General features: G+C 28.3%; 3 protein-coding genes across 3 annotated transcripts; 1 reads left to right on the forward strand and 2 right to left on the reverse strand.

Moving 5' to 3' along the window:
• Positions 1 to 5001: 5001 nt before the first annotated feature.
• Positions 5002 to 12385, reverse strand: LOC113551671 (solute carrier family 12 member 3). The gene is made up of 20 exons (XM_026954056.1): positions 12271 to 12385; positions 11855 to 12095; positions 10770 to 11045; positions 10556 to 10709; positions 10139 to 10488; positions 9929 to 10043; positions 9673 to 9809; positions 9210 to 9356; positions 8893 to 9133; positions 8712 to 8833; positions 8488 to 8623; positions 8217 to 8428; positions 7897 to 8138; positions 7640 to 7815; positions 7108 to 7240; positions 6899 to 7008; positions 6719 to 6833; positions 6505 to 6650; positions 6340 to 6451; positions 5002 to 5309 (listed from the first exon to the last, which is right to left on the reverse strand). The coding sequence occupies exons 3-20, from the start codon at positions 11037 to 11039 to the stop codon at positions 5174 to 5176; spliced, it is 3054 nt and encodes a 1017-aa protein (XP_026809857.1). The 5' UTR covers positions 11040 to 11045; positions 11855 to 12095; positions 12271 to 12385; the 3' UTR covers positions 5002 to 5173.
• A 152-nt stretch (positions 12386 to 12537) lies between these two features.
• Positions 12538 to 16892, forward strand: LOC113553765 (immediate early response 3-interacting protein 1). The gene is made up of 3 exons (XM_026957276.1): positions 12538 to 12756; positions 12851 to 12946; positions 16645 to 16892. The coding sequence occupies exons 1-3, from the start codon at positions 12666 to 12668 to the stop codon at positions 16698 to 16700; spliced, it is 243 nt and encodes an 80-aa protein (XP_026813077.1). The 5' UTR covers positions 12538 to 12665; the 3' UTR covers positions 16701 to 16892.
• A 1869-nt stretch (positions 16893 to 18761) lies between these two features.
• LOC113551678 (pro-resilin-like) lies at positions 18762 to 21242 on the reverse strand. Its single transcript, XM_026954068.1, has 2 exons — positions 21106 to 21242; positions 18762 to 20093 (listed from the first exon to the last, which is right to left on the reverse strand). Exons 1-2 carry the CDS (start codon positions 21121 to 21123, stop codon positions 19383 to 19385), a joined length of 729 nt encoding a protein of 242 aa, XP_026809869.1. The 5' UTR covers positions 21124 to 21242; the 3' UTR covers positions 18762 to 19382.
• Between the last annotated feature and the right edge of the window lie 234 nt (positions 21243 to 21476).

Raw genomic sequence — 21476 nt, forward strand, 5'->3', positions numbered from 1 at the left:
ATATCACTGTTCCTGAAAAATATCCGAGACTGATCACTGATTAAAATAAATTGATGCCGTGATCTAGCTAATTACTAATGGTAACCAAACGTAAAAATGTACCTATATATAGTAGCAATGGTTTCGATGTCATCTGACTCGTTTGAAATACTTAGACAAAATATGTCTATACAGTAGTAAAAGTAATATACCCATCACCAGAGATTTACTAACTCCCTTTTTACAACAAATTTAAGCAAAAAGTAAATTTCCTTGTCTCTTGAGACATGATAGTTCAAACCTGATTTTTACCAATTTCAAGCCCGAGGTGTCTACAACCCACTAACTTAAATTACTTATGTTAGGTATTTCTTACAGTGAACCATACAGGATCGGCGCCGCTGCCTGTAGTAATATACCAATAGAACGATTCACTATATTATTTATATTAATTTATGTTATGTAGTTATGTTTGTAAAGTCTTAGAATGCTGTGTTCTAAAAAAAAAAAAAATAATAATGATTCATCAGTTTTATAATTAAGTTAATTAAAAATCTTAAATTAATCTTACAACATAATATATATATGTGGTTTACTTCTTCCTTGCGAATTGCTTAATAAATTATTAAAACTCACGTGCCGCGTGCATTATAGTATTAATATTACGATTACGTCTATAGTCATTATACAGGTATAGCCGGTGTAGGCAGAAAATTGTCTAGATTTCATTAGTCAACATACATATTACAAAATATACTTCCTCTTCCTATTTGCTCTAACGAGGATGAGAGAATGGAAGGTGGTATTGAAATGACTAATGAAGTAGGCAGTGAGCCAGTAAGACACTAAGCATTGGAGAGTGTATTTTGTAAATCATAGACATGTCATCGTTATTTACTGCAATGTGTAATGATAAAAATAATAACACAATAACCAATTTTACAGGTGGATATAATATACTGTTACCATAACAACAAAATAAATAGGTAAAAACCAAACAAATACCTCTTCGGTCATAAGGTGGGTATATTTAGCATTGGCCGATATAGCCGATATAGGTCACATAGATACTTGCACCCGTGTTATTATAAAAGCCAATAAATGGACATTTCCCCCATATATTTTAAAAGTTTACTATTTATCATATATAATATGAAATTATTTTTTCCCTTTAATAATATCTATTTTTTTCTAAAAGAAATCCAAATAATTCCATAATATTATAGTGTATATTTTAAACAATACAAATTACTATTAAAATAATAAGTATATAGTTTAAAACTCAAAGCAATTGTAGAACTATATTAGGTAGATATCACTAAAATCTAAAATTGTGTGTAAAATCCTAATTAATTGCTTAGTCTATAATCTTTGTGTCTGATTAATAAGAAAACAATCTTATAACGCCATGACCATCGAGTGAAGCTTTTATTTAAAAACTTTTCAAAATAGTTGAGAATTTAGTATTCGTTTATAGGTGAACTCATCAAGTCGAAAATAAATGGAAACGTTTCAAAGAAAAAAAAATTATAATTATTTTTGTGGTCATGAATAAAATACAAATTCTTAAAACAGATAGAGTTGGTTCAAAAATTGTTTTTAATGACTAAATGTAAACAAAAAAGCCATATACTATGTCATATTATGTAAAGGTATATTAAATAAATAATAATATAACGTTTAAATGGATTAACTTCGTTTTATAGAAATAGAAATAGCTATGAAAAATTCAATTAAAATACTCTCTATTAAGTAGACAGACGCCGGAAGTCTCTTAAGGTAAGGAGTTAAATGTGGCATTACGAATTCGCTTAAACTCATCTAGAACGATGTAAATTTGTAGATTGAAAAACGCGCGTATCATATGGACCCATACGACATATGTGTGGTTATGAAAACAGGTCCAATGTAGCTTAAAACGCGCAGTGTTGAACTCGTAAAAACTGCGGTTGTGCATCCATTTAGTATTTTGGCGGCATACAAATTAGTTATAAATTGTATATCCCACTCCCGTCACAATCCAACCAAGTAAAAGCGAATGTTGTATAAACGAAAAACAAACATCATTGTACATGTCACTGTCACAGATTATTATTATTTATAATCCACGATGTAGAGATTCTTCGTCTTCAATGTCGTAGAAATCTCTCCATCGTATAACAAATTTACTATAACTGTTATAGTATTATCATAGTACAATATTATTTCAATTTATAATACGCCACAACTCGTAGCGATATAGCCCGTGTCCAAATATTATGTACACACATGATATCATCTTAAACGTATTTAGGTATTGAGAGGATTTAAACAGTTTACCCGAGTGAAACGAATAACTACGTACATATCATAACATACTAATATGTACCTATGTATTATATGCTTATACACACGTGTATACCAAAGTTAAACCATATAGCCATATAGGCATTTCCATGACGTCTCGACCGCGAATAAGTTAAAAAAATATATTCGTGTATCATATCTATGCGGAGAGAAAAAAACTATGACAATGCCACACAACGGTTGGATGGCAAAAACATAATAATAATAAATAGTATAGGCATGTTATAGGTTTATATGAAAAGAAAATCGCCACAAGGCAAATCATCGAATAATACTGTAGTTGGGCCCAGTACTACATTATATGATATCACAATAGTAGACTAATTCGCCGAGACGTGATGTTGTTACGATATAGGACGCACAAAGTATTTTTTACAATTATTATTACAGCAACAAAACCGTTACGGTTTCGCGATATGTTGTGCGTGTGTGTGTGTGTATCAAAATACCATCCATTAAGAATCCATGCATTAAAAAATAACTAACATGTATCGTATATTCATATACCAATATTATACATTGTTGTATTATTTGGGAAATTTATTAATCCGGTAGAAATTGAAAAATAGAATCATAGGTACATAGGTAATGATAAAATCATGATAAGTAACACTTTAGCTATAATATTTGTTTTAACATAATATGTAGAAATAAGGCCATTGAAAAACCATTAAAAATATTTAAACAATTAATAGGCTTTTATTAAATAAAAACAAACATGTTTAAAAATTGTATTTTTTTTTTTTCGATAGATGTAATAATTTTAAATTGCATAAAAGTTTCCTATTAACAAATAATTTTAAATTAAGTAGTAATTCTCAATAATAAACTAGTAAATAAAAAAAAATAATTAAAAATCAAGCTTTATTTGTTTTCATTAAATATAGTAATTACTATTTACTTCTATGTTTGAGTTTGAAAATTAATAAGTATTATTTATTATTACAAGATTATAAAAGTGTATTTTTTTAAATTTTAAATTATTATTTTATTATACAAATAATTAAATAATAAATTAAAATAAATAAAAAGCAATTTAACATTTTAGTTATTTTTATGTGGAAACTTAAATTTATTTAAAACAAATATTATAAAAAAAGTGTGCAATAAGTGTTTTAGACAATAGTAAACTGGGTGAAAAGTGGAACATATATTATTACACATAATTTTGGATATAAAAATGTAAAATTAAATCATTCAATTAATAAATACCTAATAAACTAAATATAAATATTTATTTGTAAACACAATATAATATTATATATATATATTGAGAAAAAAATATTCCAATATATTTCTAAAATAAGTCTTTTTTATTGCTAGATTATCACTTAGATAATAACTATGTATAGTTTACTTATACTATGTTTTATAAAAAAATATATTTCTACTAAAATATATAAATTTTATTAGCACAATAAATTATGTTCTCAAGTATATTTAAATGAGTTTTTGAGCACATATTGAGCATAATGTTGGTAAAGGCCACAATGAAATAACCATAAAATTATATAAACTGAATTCATTCGTGGAGTAATCACAGACATATCAATTCTAATAATATTAAAAAGTTTTATTATACATATTATAATATGTTTTAAGCTACACTGTAAATTTTATACAGATTCATAAAATGTGTAATGCTAGTAAGTTGACAAAGTAGGTAAAATTTTGTTTCATAGTATGACTAGAATACATCCAATGTCTAAACAATTTTAAAACTCAGTAATACAGTAATAACTGACAGTAAAATATTTTTTCATTCAAATAATAAAGGTATAACCACATTACTATAGCCTTGGAAATGTTCAAAAAAATAAAAAATAATACAAAATTATGGCCAATTAATCATTATATTAGTCATTGATTAGTTTTAACATTAAACTTTATTGACAGTAGTTCATCAGAGATTTTATGGCGAGCAAATTTTATAAATGTTTAAATATTATGCATATACAGATAAAGATTAAACACGTTTTGTTATGTTGTATATTTATGTCTTAAAAAAATAATAATAACAGAAAAAATACATAGTAAATATATTTGGTCCTGAATATTTCAATTCTTAAATAATGATTTTTATGTCAGTAAAGATCAACTATAATTAATTTATAAAAATATAAGATCTAAACACACAAAAATCAAAAATTCCGATCTGATTATAATAAAAGTTATAATTTTTGTAATGAATTTTTTTAATTGTTTATAAAATCTATGAACAAATTTCCATTGAAAAACATAATTTAGGAGAAATCATCAAAAACAAAAATAAATTTAAATTTCAGTAGACAGATATTTCATTTAATATTAAAATTAAATAATTGATATGTTGACTAAAATCAGTGTTATTAAATTACAAAAATATAAATTATATATCAGAAAACCAAAAATGAATACTATGCATCAATTACTTAAAATGATTCAAGTACGTCAAGTATATTAAGTATAATAAATTAAAATTTGTAAGCATATATACATATATATATATATATATATATATATATAACATTTTAATGAGATTCTTAAAAAAATAAAAATTAATTGTGCAAAATGTGTTTAATTTATAGCAAGTACCTGTGTTTTTGATTTAATTAATTACAATTTTATAAAATTATATAACACAAAATAAATTAATGAAATATAAAAATTGTATACAAAGAAGACCTTATAGATTTAAAAATATAAGAAATTAGTAAAAAAAAAAACTTATTTTCTGATAAAAATATAATAAAACGTGATTATGGCAATAAGTCATATTAAATTGTTGTTTTTTAATTTACTTAAATATTATTATTTAACATCACTTTACCGGTATTTAAAAGAGGAACAGTACTTGAGCATAAGATGCTCAGGAATAAAATGTAAGTACAGAGTTTTGATTGCCTCGCACTAAAAGAAATGGAGGCATACCTTGTGTTAATGTCTCTAACCAGGACATATACAAAGAGGCTGGTACTACATTTTTTCTGGGCATTGGTAAAGTCCTGTAAACAAATATAATCAATAATTAAATAATATAGTATGATGTCATAGTTTTAATTGTGTGTTGTTTATTATTTATTAATATAAAAAAATAAATATAAATGTTACTGTTAAAGTATTGAAACGATTATTTTATGAAACATTGAAAAATTATAGGTAATTATTATAAAATTAATATTTAGATTAAACCAAGAGATACAAGTATGCACAAACCAAAATTAGTTGTTTCCTACCACACTAATATCCATAATAATTGATTGACAAATGAAGATGAACAATAGAGCAGAGTGGGTTAAAAATAGATAGCAACTCATAGTCATAAATGTGAAGTGATTATATTCACTCTGTGAACAGAGTACTTATTTTATTCATTCCAGTCTTTCACATTATTAATAATAGGATATTTATACAATTACTAATTTATTGTCCATCCAATATAATAATAAGTCAGATATCTGACTTATTAATAATAGAAAATAAATATTATGTGTTGTTCACAAATAATATAATTATCACATTCAATAATTTGTGTACAAAATTTTGAATAACAAAAGAAAACACAGATTCATTAAATGCAAAATATAGATGTTAAAAATTACTTGGAATTTATTATGAATGTTTTTAAAAATACAAGATATATGAAACAAATGTGAAAAAAAATGTAGCATTCATTGGAAAAATAATGTTATGCTGTATAATACGGAATACTAAACATGCATTCATAAACAAGTCTAGTTTAATAGTTTTAAACTAATTTTTCCATATAATAGTTTAATAATATCTGATATTTGTATTTTTATTGTATATTTTAACTCATATCAAATTGTTATAAATAATATGAAATTTATAAGCTACTCATTTATGTCATATAACAAAATTATTCAATTCTCTAACTATAATTTATAATAAGCAATGCAATGCCTTTATATATTTCTAACATCGAAATATATAAAAATACATTGCATCAGCAAACAAGACCAATACATTTTGGCCACTGCTATTACTAAATTATTCTAATGTTAGGCTACTTACATTACAATTAAATTGGCTTCCTGTGAATTTTCTAAAAGTAGCTCTCTTAACCGAAGATGGCGGTTTGTTTTTTCTTTCATTGCTGTTAACTCTGACTCTTTTATACCATCATCTAGAAAAGTCGACTTATAAAACATAATCTAATTGATATTTTTAATTACATACTTTCATTGTTTGGTCCTTTAGGCTTATAACTTTTAATCAATGCATCATAAAAAGCTAATGTTTCTTCGTGTGGTTTCCTCATAAGATCTGTTATTACTAACAAGTCTGAATAATCAATACGAAATTTGGCTAACAAACTAGCAATACTGCAAGAGACCATACATTACAATAACACATAATAGTAAATTATTGAATAATAAAAAAATTGTTTTACCTTCTTTGTTCAAATTCCAATTGATCTTTTTTATTAGCAATTGTAAATACTCTCAATTTACAAGATGACCAATTACCTCTTGTGCTTAAGATATATGGTAAAAGTAATGTAAGGCCTTAATTAAACAAATTAAATTATTAATTAACAATATTATAAAATATAACATGCATAGTACTTTACCTCCATCATCGTATAACCACCAAACATCAATTGAACCTTTCTTTTGTTTACGTTGAAACCGGGTGATTTCATTCATAGTGTCTTTGGGTAAATCATAACCATCAGTTCCTCTAAAATAAAACATATACACATTTAATATAAATTTGTTTAAAATTATTTAATATTTATTACTTGAATTGAATTTTTATTTATTGTTTTTAAGAACTTACTTGACAATATTGACTTTTTGATTTTTATTTAATTTTGGTTGATCAACTTTATCATCAGTAGACTGTTTATTGAATGAGGTAGATGTTTCTTTGTTTAATAATTCATTTTCTTCATCACTGTCGTTTTTATCAGCTGTAAAAGAGAATGAACTAGGTATAAACTATAAATATTAGATTTAGTTTAAGAGAAAATATTTACATGAATTACAAAATATTAAAAACCTAATAAATCAACTAATTACAATTTCATGAAAATCATATAAAAATTAATTTTCATACTAACCAAATTCATATTAAAAACCCCTTCCAAGCATTTAATAACTAATACATAAATTATTTTTTTTAGATATAAAACATTAAAATATCAATACTTGACAAAATCTAATTTTTCAATATTTTCTAAAATAAAGCCACGGTAAATAACAGTTTAATTAATTATTTACTACATATAAAAAGTTGATCAAAATACAAATCAATAAAAAGCAAAAATAGTTACTGCAGTGCATTCTTAAAAACATAACTTGATACTTACTAACAGTAGACATTGACTGTGATCTACTATGTAAAAATGGTTCTTCTGATAGATATGACGCTTTACGGTTTACCATCATATCAAGCTGCATTTCATCAATGAGAATTGAATTTGAAAAATTTAGACCAGATTTGACACGCAATATACATACAGCCATATGAATATCTAAAGCTTTACTGAAATATTACAAAATAATTGATGATTAATTATAAATTAATTAAAAATAACAGTTTATATTAATTTTTGTTAGTACATACTGTAACACATTGAAGTACATATTTAAATCTTGAGAACTACACTTGAACCAATTGCTCTTATAACCTAACATAACAATATTTGGTTTCAATTTGCCTAATCCAACTGTTTGCATTAAACTTTTTGCACCATCATCAAAATTAGTACCATCTATTTGTACATAAAATCCTTTAATTTTGTGGTAACATAACCAATTTATGGCACGTTTTGAATAAACTTCAAGTAATTTTTGTGAGGATGGAGCCTAACAATTTTAAATAATAAAAAAAGTTTGTTTAAAACGTAATTAGTTTCAATATTATAACTTAATAAATAAACATACTTTGATAATATTTCCGCATACAAGTAATGACAAATTTTTTGTAATTAGATGTGCAAAATCAATTAAGGATGGTCTAGCAGATGCCATTCCAGTAAGTACAAGTAGTTGAGGTCTAAAGTTTTTGACATGATCTTCCACCCTGATAAGATTGTGAACAGCCATTAAGGCTTGCTTGTAAGTTTGAGCTTGAGTACTTGTACCCCAATTGACATCTAAAATAATTAATTTCTAAGTATATGAATACTTTTTATTTCTAAATCAATAAAATTACCTGGTTTTTGATATGATACTATTAAGTACAAGGCTAATATAGCTGCTAACGTCACCAGTGCTGTTCCCCAACTAATGACAAACATCAACACTACACATAACATTGAACCTCCTAAACTTAACCACATATTATACAACTGAAATGAAAATAAAAATATTTAAATTAAAATAATTCGTTAATTTCATTAAATTATTATTAAAAATTAATAATTATAATTACTTTACCTTAAAAGTAGGACGCCATCCAATTGGTTTAACTAATGATGCGTGAAATGTACTGAAATTAATCAATGCATAAACACTGAGAAATATATTTGATATTGATGGTAATATTGCATTCAAGTCACCTATAAGTACCAAATGCATTATTATCGATGGAATGTACAAATTAAATAATGTATAGTACCAGGAAGGATAAACAGCAAAACAATTATAGTAGTCAAAATATCAGCTCTTATTGGCTCTCCTGATTTATTACTAAATCCAAACCATGTAAGATTATTGTAAAGTCTATCATTGCATAACATTTGAAATACTTTTGGAGCGGCTAAAAATGAAGAAAATGAGGCTGTTAATGTTGAGGCCAAGATACATGCGTATACTAATGGGCTAAAAAATGCTATAAGTCCAATAGTCCGATTGACTGCCTAAAAATTGTTATCAAAATAAAATAAACAATACATTTAAAAAATATTTTACTTTTAAATAGACTTATAGACTTACATAGTGTTTATGATCATCAAAATTAGACTTATAATGTGGATCTTGGTCTATAAATGTAGAACCAACCAAAATTGCTATACTAATATAAACGGAAGAGGAAATAAAAATAGATGTTAAAGACCCTCTTGGTATTGCTCTTAATGAATCCTAGATAACAAATAAAAAACAAAATTTATAAAAAAAAATGTATTTCTGCTATAATGCTCTAATCTACTTTGTCTCAAAAATGATTACTAATGGTTTATAAAATACTAAGACTTATTATACAAAATTTCAAAAAACTTATTTATTCAAGTATAGATATAATTATAAAAAGATTGAGTAGTTTAAAATAGTTTCTATCTTAAAGTAGTTCAGTTGATGTTGACAGAGAATAGATTAAGACATGAAAGTATTCAGTTATTTTATACTTAAATAAAAAATGGTTTTATACATAATAGTTTATCAAAAAAATTAAAATTACCTTTAATTCGCCTGATTTATTTGTTCCCGCTAAAAATCCAGATACTGCAGGAAAAAATATACTAAAACCATACCAAAAACTTTTACACCAATCTTCAAAAGTTTCATTCTTAAATATATTATTATTAATTGCATCCCCTAAAAAAAATTTATTAAATATATATTATTGGTCATGCGGTATTAAGTTAATACTTAACATAGTATAGTGTTAATACTATTAACACTACTAAGTTTTTACTATTATTAATTTTTCTTACAGCTAAAACCAATGAAACCTTCATTTCTTTCAGTTTTACTTTTTGGTCCATAAATAGCTCCTACAAATACATCTAAAATGGCTGCAATCATAAGTACTAAAACAGCTGCATGTACCTAATTTTTTTTAAAAACAAGAAAAAAATGGTAAATTAATAATACATAATACAATATTTTACATAAGTAACAATGTTACATTGTATTTTATTAACCTGAATTCGTGATCGAATGCCACCTAATGTTGCACATAGCAATGCAGCTGTTAAACAGATTCCAAGAAGTCTCATATCTTGTACCTCACCGTCCAATATAGATAAATTAAACGAGTTCATTAGAATCTGCACCATTTCACAAAATCCTACCGTATGCATTGCACATGCAGCAGACAATGCTATAGAATAGATTACACCAATGCAAGCACCAAATTCTGGACCAAGAGAACGAGATATCATAAAGTAAGTACCACCTTCTTTCAATACACCGTTTGTACTAATTGCTGACATAGATAAGGCTGTTATAGTTGTAATAGCACCACCAAACAATATTATAACAATTCCTGAAACTGATTGTTATTGTTTAATTTTTAAAATTTTCATTGCAGTCAATAAAAAAAAATAAAGTTATATTACATAAGCCAGTAGTACAAACAACCCATGCTACTCTTAAAAATAACATGAGACCCCATATTTGTACCAGGTTACGGATAAGAACTCCTTTAATCCACCCTTGTTCTTGTTTCTTCTTTGTTGGTCTACTAGGTTCATTTTCTTGAGCTTCCATATTCTAAAACAATAAAATGTATTACAAAATGATAAGTAATTTTGATGAAGAAAATACACATACTTTTTCAGCCAAATCACAATTATGTAGTTCATCTAAAGTAGGTCTGCATGCAACGTGTACTGACATAATATTTCTGTAGTTATCTAATCTTGGTAATGCTTCACGAGTCAGTTGCCGAAAACTTTTATATTTGTTATCATCCGATGAAGCACTATCCAATCGCATCCTTTGAGGGGTTGTTTCAGAATCCACCAATTTTACTTGAAACCTAGTGCGTTTCGTATCTGAAACGACACTTTTCAACTCAACTTCATTTGATTCAGAATTCATTTTTATCTAAAAAAAAAAAATTATAAATGTTAATATATTAAACAATAATTAACTCATATAGGTAAATGCTTCGATAAATGCATAATTAAATATATCAAGTAGATACCAATTACATTTTTCAATAGTCAATTGCCTACTTATTTGCCTCAGACTTAAACTTAATGAGTAAGAAATGACATAAAATATAATTAATATCATATTACCTACCAACTGATTATTTTTTTTTCAAATTATATTTATTCATCATTGGCAAAATATTTAAAATTTTTACTACTTATTTGCAATACATAATAAATAATTTATTTAATCTTGACATATTAGTAAAATGTAAAATACATACAAAAGAAATAATTCAATTGAAATAATACTAAATCAATTTATTGGAGTCGTTAATAAAAATAGGTCGTCACCTATATTATTCTCAACAGGCTAAATTAATTAAGTCAATATATCATGCACATAACTTAATTATCCTTAGACGTGTAATAAAACAAAAATTCAATGAAATGCAGTCAATTAAAAACTAATAAAACACCAATAGACATACTGACAGTAAGATTAGACTTTGCAATAGAACATCTAAATTTTGTATTGAAAACAGCAGCCCGACAATCGATAAGAATAGTGTAAAACATTTTTTTAATGAGTCACAACACTAAACAATGGAATGTACCCCAACACATAATATATCACCGCATAAACACTGACAAGTGGATATGATGCCAGGCTTTGGAAACCGGTAGGACACGGACGTGCAACTAATTCGGATGTAAATGCTGTCATCCATCACTGGTGAAAAACAAACAACAATTTACCTGATTGAGGAGCGTAGCAGTTAGACGACTGCGAGGAACAATTTCTTCTGGCAAAATTCCGTCGCAAAATCTCGCGGTGTTGGACGATGAAACGAACTCAACAACGTCGCAACATCGCTTCACTCTATGTGGTGCACGTGCGGCGGTGACGATTAGATCGGTCGGGTAATTCGGAGCAGCGGGCGCGCGCACGCTTGCACTACGTACACAGGCGGCATGCCGGGCACATTATTCTGTAGTTCTAGAGCAAAAAATAAAATAAAAATACGAAACCGTCGACACAGCGACGGGGACACGACTTGCACTTCACACCCGACCGGCGTTCGAATGACAGGGCCGACAAAAAGAGCAATGACGAAAAAATATGATTAAAAAGTACTTAATTGTTATAAATATATTTCCCTCCTCATTATTACCTGTAGGTATGCGTAAAAGTGTACCTAATGTTCTTTACTCGAAAAACATAAATCCCGACCCCGACGTCCGTCACTCCATAGTCGTAGACAGTAATTTCGTCGTTATCATGTCTCGGTCTGCAAACGCTATGCCTGGTATGTAGGTTAGAACGCGATACCGATAAGCGGTCGTACGAGCATGGAAGAAATTTGCCCGCCATTTATTTCAAAATATCCACCGTCGTCGTCGATTACACCGATAACAGAATATCGGACACGTACGGTGATAACGCTCGCGATTTCAATGGTTTAATCAGACTTCGACAACGGGATTAGGGATTTCGAATTGTTTTTCCGGTAATTTCTGCGTCGGCATAATATTTTCCGGCTGTCCCGTCCGGTGACGTGCTGCAGACATGGGGTTTTCGTTGTGGACCCTGCTCGAGGCCTCGCTGTTGTGCCTGAACGCCATATGCATCCTGAACGAAGAAAGAGTTCTGGCCAAGTGTAAGTTGTACCTATTCGCTAGATCGGCGACCCGTTGTTGATCCATATTATTATGTCTTATTAATTATTTACACCGTGGGTTTTTGTTTTTTAGACGGCTGGTCCACGGTGAACCGAGAGTTTGAGGACATGCCAACCACGAAAACACAAATACTGTCACTCATGAAGTCTATCCGTACAGTCGTTAAATGTAAGTACCACCGATAACCTCACTTAGTAAATATCTATAGTTTTAAAATAAATCAAGGTGAATAATACACATTGAAAACTCCATTACGTTATGATTCCGAATATTTATTCCTCTATTACCACCATTAAATTTGTGTATTGTGTAGGGTAATAAAAATATATTATTACCGTTAATTGGGTGTACATATTATATAAATATTATTATGTAATAAAATATTCAATATAATACCTACTTTATAACTTTTAGTATTGTTGAACTATTTAAAATATTAACTAGGTACTGAATAATTTACTTTGTTTTTACAAAGCTAATTGATTCTCATCAATGAGCTTACTCATTAAGTACCTATTACCTACTATAAAATCTAGAATAAGTGGTTCAGTGTAATTTACTTAATTTAAAATAACATTGGTAACATTATATTATTATTATTATATTTCTTCATAGTTGTATTTCATCTTTAAAATTGAAAAATAAGGTGTTATTTGTTTAATTTAAATTTGATAAAAAACTTGGTATTTTTGAAAATGTATTTTATACCTAGGTGATTTATTTATTTTTAAAACTAAATTATTTTTTACCGTGGAAATATTGTTTATAATAATTTACTTTAAAAAGCTTTTATTCTGTATACAATTATCTTTGTACGTCTTTAATTTTTTATTGTATATTTATTCATTTTATATTGATCTCTTAATACTAGTCATATTCTGATAACTATCTATTTATATTACTTCTATATAATAAAGATGCAAAATAAAATTATTATAAAATTGTTATTTAAATTTATTTATATAACAATATTTTATTGTCAGCTTACCATTTGTTTTTAATTTATTTTTTCATTTTTATACATAGATCATACAAACAATTAATTTATGCTATTACATAAATTACATCAATTTATGTTCCTATTGTTCTTAGTTAAAAAGTTTTTAAATTTAAAATACATATAATATTTATATACTCGTCAATTGGCTGTTATTAATAAATTATGTAGTCTTATTTACCAGTAATCTAAAAATAAAGTATGTGATCTATCTATGTTTAAATTTAAAAAAGTAAAATATTAATAAATAAGGTCACTTAGTATATATTAACAGCCTTATTAAGTATTCTAATACAAGTATTTAAATACATTTTGAAGTATTTTTATGGTATTCTAAATACATTTTAAAATTATTTTTAACAAAATTTAAATACTTGTATTTAAATTATACAAAGACATTAGTTTTATCAATTTCTCATAAAAATAAATAGTAACATTTTAAATGTTAAAAAAAAAATCAGATTAAAATTTCGAAAAAAAATTGACTTTATAAAAGAACATATTTTAACTGTTTTGGGCCAAATGTTATTATCTCTAAAAATCTTCAGAGAATTGACTGTAAATTTTTTTAAATTTTGACTATTGGGTATGGCTTAGGTACATAGATTTGTAAAAATTAAAAAAAATACATTATTTTAAAAGTATTTTTTACTAGACTGTTATTTATATTTATTATTTAATCATATATTTATTAATATTTATCAACATATCAATTTTTGCTAGCCATAATATTATAATCATTAATAACCCATCAAGTTACTAATTTGCAAATTAAAAAATATTATTCAAATTATATTTTGCACTTAGAAAAACATACTTCTTTACTACTATACAAAATAAACAAAATTGTATTAATAAATATAAAATATATTCAAAATCACATTGTTTCTCCAAGACAAATATTCTCCTAGATCGAGTCGTTAGGCTGCCACACTCTATACTTATAAGTAATCAGTTAAAATGTTTTAGGACAAGAAGTATAATTTTTAAAAAAAATTGGACTCTTTTATTTACTATTGGTCAAAAAAGCCTTTTGGTAGTATTGGCTGACAGGTTGTCCTAATGGGTGATCAAAGTAAGCAAAAGACAGAGCATCCTACTATTGTATAAGAAAATTAAATTTTTTTTCTTTTATTTTATTGAAATATATCTACAATCTATACACATTTTATACAATGAGTAAGTTTGATAAGTGACAAATAAAAGTAGTTAACATGAATCGTGAGATCAGGGACAATACTTAGTAGTAAGGGTAACACCCTATTAAATTATTTTTAAAATTTTAATTTTATAAACTGAATAATTTATATTTTTGGACTTTTTGTTTGGGATTCATAATCATTATCAGTAAAATAATAAAAAAAAACTCCCATGATTATTCTGTTTGTTAAGTTCATTCTAAACCTTAAAAATAATTTTCTTTGATCGGTAATATTGATTAGTGATTGTACATTTAAAACTAAATTTATTGTTACATACAAAATAAAAACATGTATAATGTATTAAAATTTAAATTTAGACTAATTGAGACCTACACTACACATCAGATTGTATTAAAGCATTAAGTATAGGCACACAGGTTATCCATAGTCATTATCTTTATTTATGAGTACATGATAAGTAATTAACCAGTATGCAGCGAATTTAATACTGAGTGCATAATATATAATATTATTATTATTGTTGTAAACAAATATTATACGTTTATTATTATAGATTCGAAAAACCCCTAGATGTGAAGCACTACTTGTTTTAAATCGAAATTTGTTTTGTTTTTTTTTTTTTTGTCACTTAAGTACCTCCGCTAACACGGTTGTAGTAAAATATTCTATTATTAATTTAAAAATAAAATATTAGTGTCTTATAAAACGTTTGACCGTGTACCTATAAAAAAACAATTATTTTTTTTGATTTTCTAATACTTTTACAATTATTAGAAAATTAGTAACACAATAATTGTTAATTTGTCTTTGAAAATTTGGTATTTACATTTTCCCAAATTGTTTAAATCCCCCCATTCCATATTCCATTTAATATATATTATCCAATATTTAAACTGCATTATAATTAAATAATACCTGTTAAATATTATCCTATAATTAGTATAGTTATTTTAATAAATGTAATATTAGTTGTTTCTTTGTAAGTTTATTGACCTGATTATTATACTGGACCGAGTTATGTGACTGTAGATTACAATCCGTATTAGATGCTGAGGATATATGGTTTACTATCAAAATGTATTATACTATATAACAGTTTTTAATTAATACGATACTTTTCTCTACTAACATAATTGCCTTCGTTATAAGTATAATATAGTAAATATATTCGTTGGTATACGGTAGTATACGTACGATTTTATATAATGTAGCCCCGTATTGTAAGCCTTTATTTCATAATAAAATATTAAAAAACAAAAATCCATATCGTATTATTATAGCTATCATAATGTAACATTGTGATTTGACGAAAAATGTTTTTCAAATTAGGTCATCGCAAAATTAAGTTTTATGTGAATTAACTTATATGCATTGGACTATGTATATTATATATTGTTGTACATTATAGCCTATAGGTAGAACACAATTCTGTGAATGTATTATACTCCTTAGGTCATAGATGCGTTGTAGTCTTGTAGACGTAACTACATGTTATATAATGCAAATGGTTAATATTTCCGTGACTATTTCCACAGTTTTAATTTTAAAAACAAATTACTTTCATTTCGTCGTACGGTTTCTTGCAAGTATACAAGTTTGTTGAAACATTATATATGTTTACCCTTTTAGATATTATTGACGAAATAGCCTTATCTATTTAATAAACTTAATATATATGTATGTATATAATTACAATTTTGTTTCAGATCCTCTCATAATTTTCAATCTGCTGATCATACTTGTCAAGAGTCTTACAGGATAATAAAAATTCAATTCGTTTACAATGAAATTATGTTGTTTATATTTCGTGTAACTTGTTATTTGTAAGGTTAATATTCTAAATAATACACTTATTTATTATTTTATATTTGTACCTATGTAAATGTTGTACAATGTGTGTATCAAAGCATATACCATCTTTTCATAAATAAATTACTTTGTTAAAAAAAAAAAAGATTCGTCTCATTTGTTTTCCTATTATTTGATACCGTGAACACTTTACTGCGTACTTTCCACCACATACTCGCGCGCGTTTAAGCCGAGTCTTATACCTAATTTATTGTCGCTGGGCCGGATCGGAATAAAAAAAACAAATCTATAAATAAATAGGTAAATAGAGTCCGTCGCGAAACTATGCACGCGCGAGTTTTATTTCGCAACATACATTACTTAGCCGTGGTAATGTATATATACAGGAGGCACCTATAACTATCTACGTAGGTACATATATATATATAAGTATATCAGCTATAATCGTAATTATTATGCACGTGTTCGCGTTGAACAGATTGGTTATTAACGATTAGAAACGCTGCTAAAACCACTCGGGTGCTTGGTGTGGCAACAATTCGCATTGCTCGTGTACTCATACGCGCGGTAACGGCTATATGAAGGTATTGGTGTACTGCGCCTAAGTCTGCACCTATCTACCTGTACGTCATGTTGTTATATGGTCACTGCTGCTATACATTACATTGTGTACAGCTGCCTAATTTAATTTGCAATTTAAAAATCCGCCTTCAACGTGTATATTATATGATATAGTTGTGACAACTGACTATACAAAAAGTACGCTTTATGTCTACAGATAATTTATGTATAGCAAGAATGTGTATATCAGCTACCGAATACCACGTGATTATGATTACCTTTTATTATATTCACGATAAAAACGTCGTCTGAATTTCTCAATTTTTCGTCCTGTTTTTAGTCGAGTCCCCAGAAAACCTTGGCCACACGTTTGTAAACAGCAAAACGGTAAGAATAATTGAATCTATACTTTCGTGGTACTATGAACATTTACCAACCGGCAATACATAGCTATTGCTTATCCTACGTAGATACGCAGTGACGGTAGTGATAGAGATAGGGACACATTGACGAGTCTTTATTGTTGTGCAACATATTTTATAATATTGTAATCTATATAACCCAATTTAAGTGTGGACCGCGAAGTTTTCGCCGTTTTAAATTCTGAATAATATTTACTACTTATATATATACATAATAATTTTTCAATAATCGGTGCTGAGATTTTATTTTTAAAAAATTACCAACGTTTGCAATTCAATAACACCCAGGAATGTAATCTGTAGAATGTGTGTGTACTATATGTCGATATGTTGTTTTAATGTATCTATACATTAAATTTATATCTGAGCCACGCACGTCGCACGAAAATGACCTCCGATTTTAAGTAGAAACTTTTTTGATAAATTACAATTTTTACACATATTACCTCGACGTTCGTTTAGAACGAGATACGGAATACTATTAATGTGAAAGAGCTATGCTCTTTATGACTTACATATTTTATTATACAATATCGTTAAAACATCATGTAATAAAGCTAAAAAAACATATAGCTGTTGTCGAAAGATGTGTAAATAAGAGAATGAAGAAAATATACAAAAGTGTAAGACAGTACCTACTTCCAGAGTTTTTTACATACCTACACGTGTGTATATTCATCCTTGCATTATTATTATTATAGCAACGGATTACTAAATACCTAAATAGGTAACTAATATACGCGACAACATAATATCATAGGCTTATTATAACTAACTTTTAAAATAATTCTTGACTCGATGTTTACGACTGCGCATCATTTGCCTAATCACGTGATCAATCATTGTATATAGGTGCAATAAATTAGACCTAATTACACCTAAATATAGATATAAAACCCTATAACTCAGCTATAGTAAAACGATGATGTAAAACTTTTACAAATTGCCTACAGAGCTCGTAATTTACTGTATATGTACGCGTAAATTATGAGAAATAATATAAAGAAGAAATAAAAAAACATGATATTTTATAAAAAATAGATTTTTTTTATCTCTCATATTTTGACCGTGTTGTTTTTATACATAAAAAAATGATCAAACAAATATTACATTTAGTCTAATATTCAATATTGTAATATTATGTCAAATGTAAATATGCGATATGGCTAAATTTTCGACTACACGCGTATAACAATAGATAAAAAAAAACATTATATAATATATATAACAAAGTATAAAAAAAAATACATTTTAGAAAAAATACGAAAAAAATGTGCTCTTTCGCGTCGCTGCCCCCGTGTCGGCGTTATTGTCGTGTCGATGATGATAATATATTTACATTTCGTTGTGCTCACTAAAAATATAATAATATGTCATCCACACGACGATGCGTCGTATTGCTGTTATAATATAATGTATCGTACACTCGCGGTTTATTTGATATTTTATAATATAACATACACGAATAGAGAAGATCGCAGAGATGGCGAGTGTATGATATGATAACAGTAAAAGCTGTACAGGTCGATCACGCGGCGGCGTCGGAAGAGCGGAGGAGTCTGTGTACGTTATGATGATATTTTCCGGGTTGCAGCGGTTTGAGGTGTTTTTCGTGCGAGATGGTGTCGACGAATCGAGCGCACCGGCCGCTATTAGTAAGAGGACGATGGTGCTCCGTAAGACGAAGACGGCCTGGAGGGAGCTCCGTACGAGGACGACGGGCCGGAGGAGTATCCGCCACCGGAAGAGTAGCCGCCACCGCCGGATGAGTAGCCGCCGGACTGTTGGAATTGAGCCACTTGGATGGCTGGTTTCACCTGTTCCAATTCAACGCCAACAACGCGGCTCGAGTACGATTGGGACGGGACTCCGTAGGACGATGATGGGACGCCGTAGGACGAGGACGGTGCGCCGTAAGATGAGGACGGGGCGCCGTAGGACGATGAAGGTGCGCCGTAGGACGATGACGGGGCGCCGTAGGACGAGGAAGGATATCCGCCGGATGATCCGGAGTTTTGGGCTTCGTCTCTGAGCACGATCTGCTTGATCTGTTCGAGCAGTTGTCCGTCGACGTACTGTCCTTCGTATGTGGACGGTCCTGGGGCTACTGGCACGTAGCTTCCACCGGACGAGTATCCGCTGCCGCCGGATGAGTATCCACCGCCGCCGGACGAGTATCCGCTGCCTCCGGACGAGTAACCGCTGCCTCCGGACGAGTATCCACTGCCGCCGGACGAGTATCCACCACCGCCGCCGGAAGAGTAACCACCGAAACCGCCGGACGAATGGCCTCCGAACGATGGTCGGCTGTAACTGCTTGGTGGTTCAGCGGTGACGATGGCGATCGTGGCCACGACGAGACACTGCAATACCATAATAATCAGTATGTGTTAATATCGTGTGTATGATATCGAATAAATAATAATATTATATTTTTTACGTTCGTCGGGTTAGGTTTGTTTGGAGATAAAATCATCAGATCTATGATAAATTATATACTATGCTAAATGTAATAATTTCATATTAAGTTCGTTTTGATTTTAAAGCGTATTTTTTCACATTAATTGTCTTTTCACGTTTTACATGTTTATATTCTCCAATAACACTATTATAAAATTAAGATATTAAAACAACAATTTTTAAATTTTAAAAATATCTTATTATATTTTCTTAGTAAAAAATATATTTTTTTTTTTTATTAAAATAATATACATTTATTTTTTGTGGCGAATAAGAAATAAATGCTCGCGTGTGTTTAAATCGTCTAGGTGCTATATCGCATCGCGCATCGCCGATCCTTATAGAAATCGCTGCAGTAATATTGTAAATCTCGTAATATAACACCAGCTGCCAGAGTTCGACTGGAGAAGAAAAATATAATATACACGAATATTATGTGTTCATATACATTATACGTGAGTAATAATTTACGTTTTAAGCCGCGTGCTCATACGAATGTGGAGTGCATATATACATATAGTAGAACGGTTTGAACATACAGTGAAAGCTCCAGATACAAAAACCGTCTCGTGGTGTACGAAATTTAACGCTGGACTATTATAATAATGTATAATGTATATTTTATATTTTATAACATCAAGTTGTGCAGTGCGTATAGCTTAATATTATACTCAGTATGAACGAATTTAACGTAGTAAATTAGTAAAAAAATTATTTGTTTTTGTCCAAAGTGTTTTCGTGTGAAGAGTTGCTGTACTGCACATTAATTTTTTTTTCTGTTATTATTCACTAGTACTATATAGATATTATAGACAAACAAAATTATTTTATAGGTCTCGCCATCGACGGTAAAAATAAAATAATAATTATTATTAATATAATAAACGAATAAAAATTAATTTAAAAGTAACTTACCAACAGAAGACCGTTCATTTTGAAAATTTAAAAAACAGAAAATAATGATCACTAAATTCACTGACTAGTCACCGAACTTACACCGACTATTGGATGGCTGTATGTAATTGCTCAGCTATTTTATACAACCACCACCCACCTGCAGGACACGGCGCGCGCGCTTGGTAGGGATTGAAAATGAAAGGAACGAATATTAAAAACTTCTTTGCAGATTCCCAGACTAGTAATTACATTATATCCTAATATAAAGTGATTGTAACTGCTTAAATCATAAGAAAAAAATATATACGTATAAAACTGCAGCAGTACGCAAGTTATAATCCCACGATAATTGTTCATTTAAAACGCACTACGTTATATAAGTATATTCC

Source organism: Rhopalosiphum maidis, chromosome 2, assembly GCF_003676215.2.
Source record: "Rhopalosiphum maidis isolate BTI-1 chromosome 2, ASM367621v3, whole genome shotgun sequence".
Lineage (NCBI taxonomy): Eukaryota > Metazoa > Arthropoda > Insecta > Hemiptera > Aphididae > Rhopalosiphum > Rhopalosiphum maidis.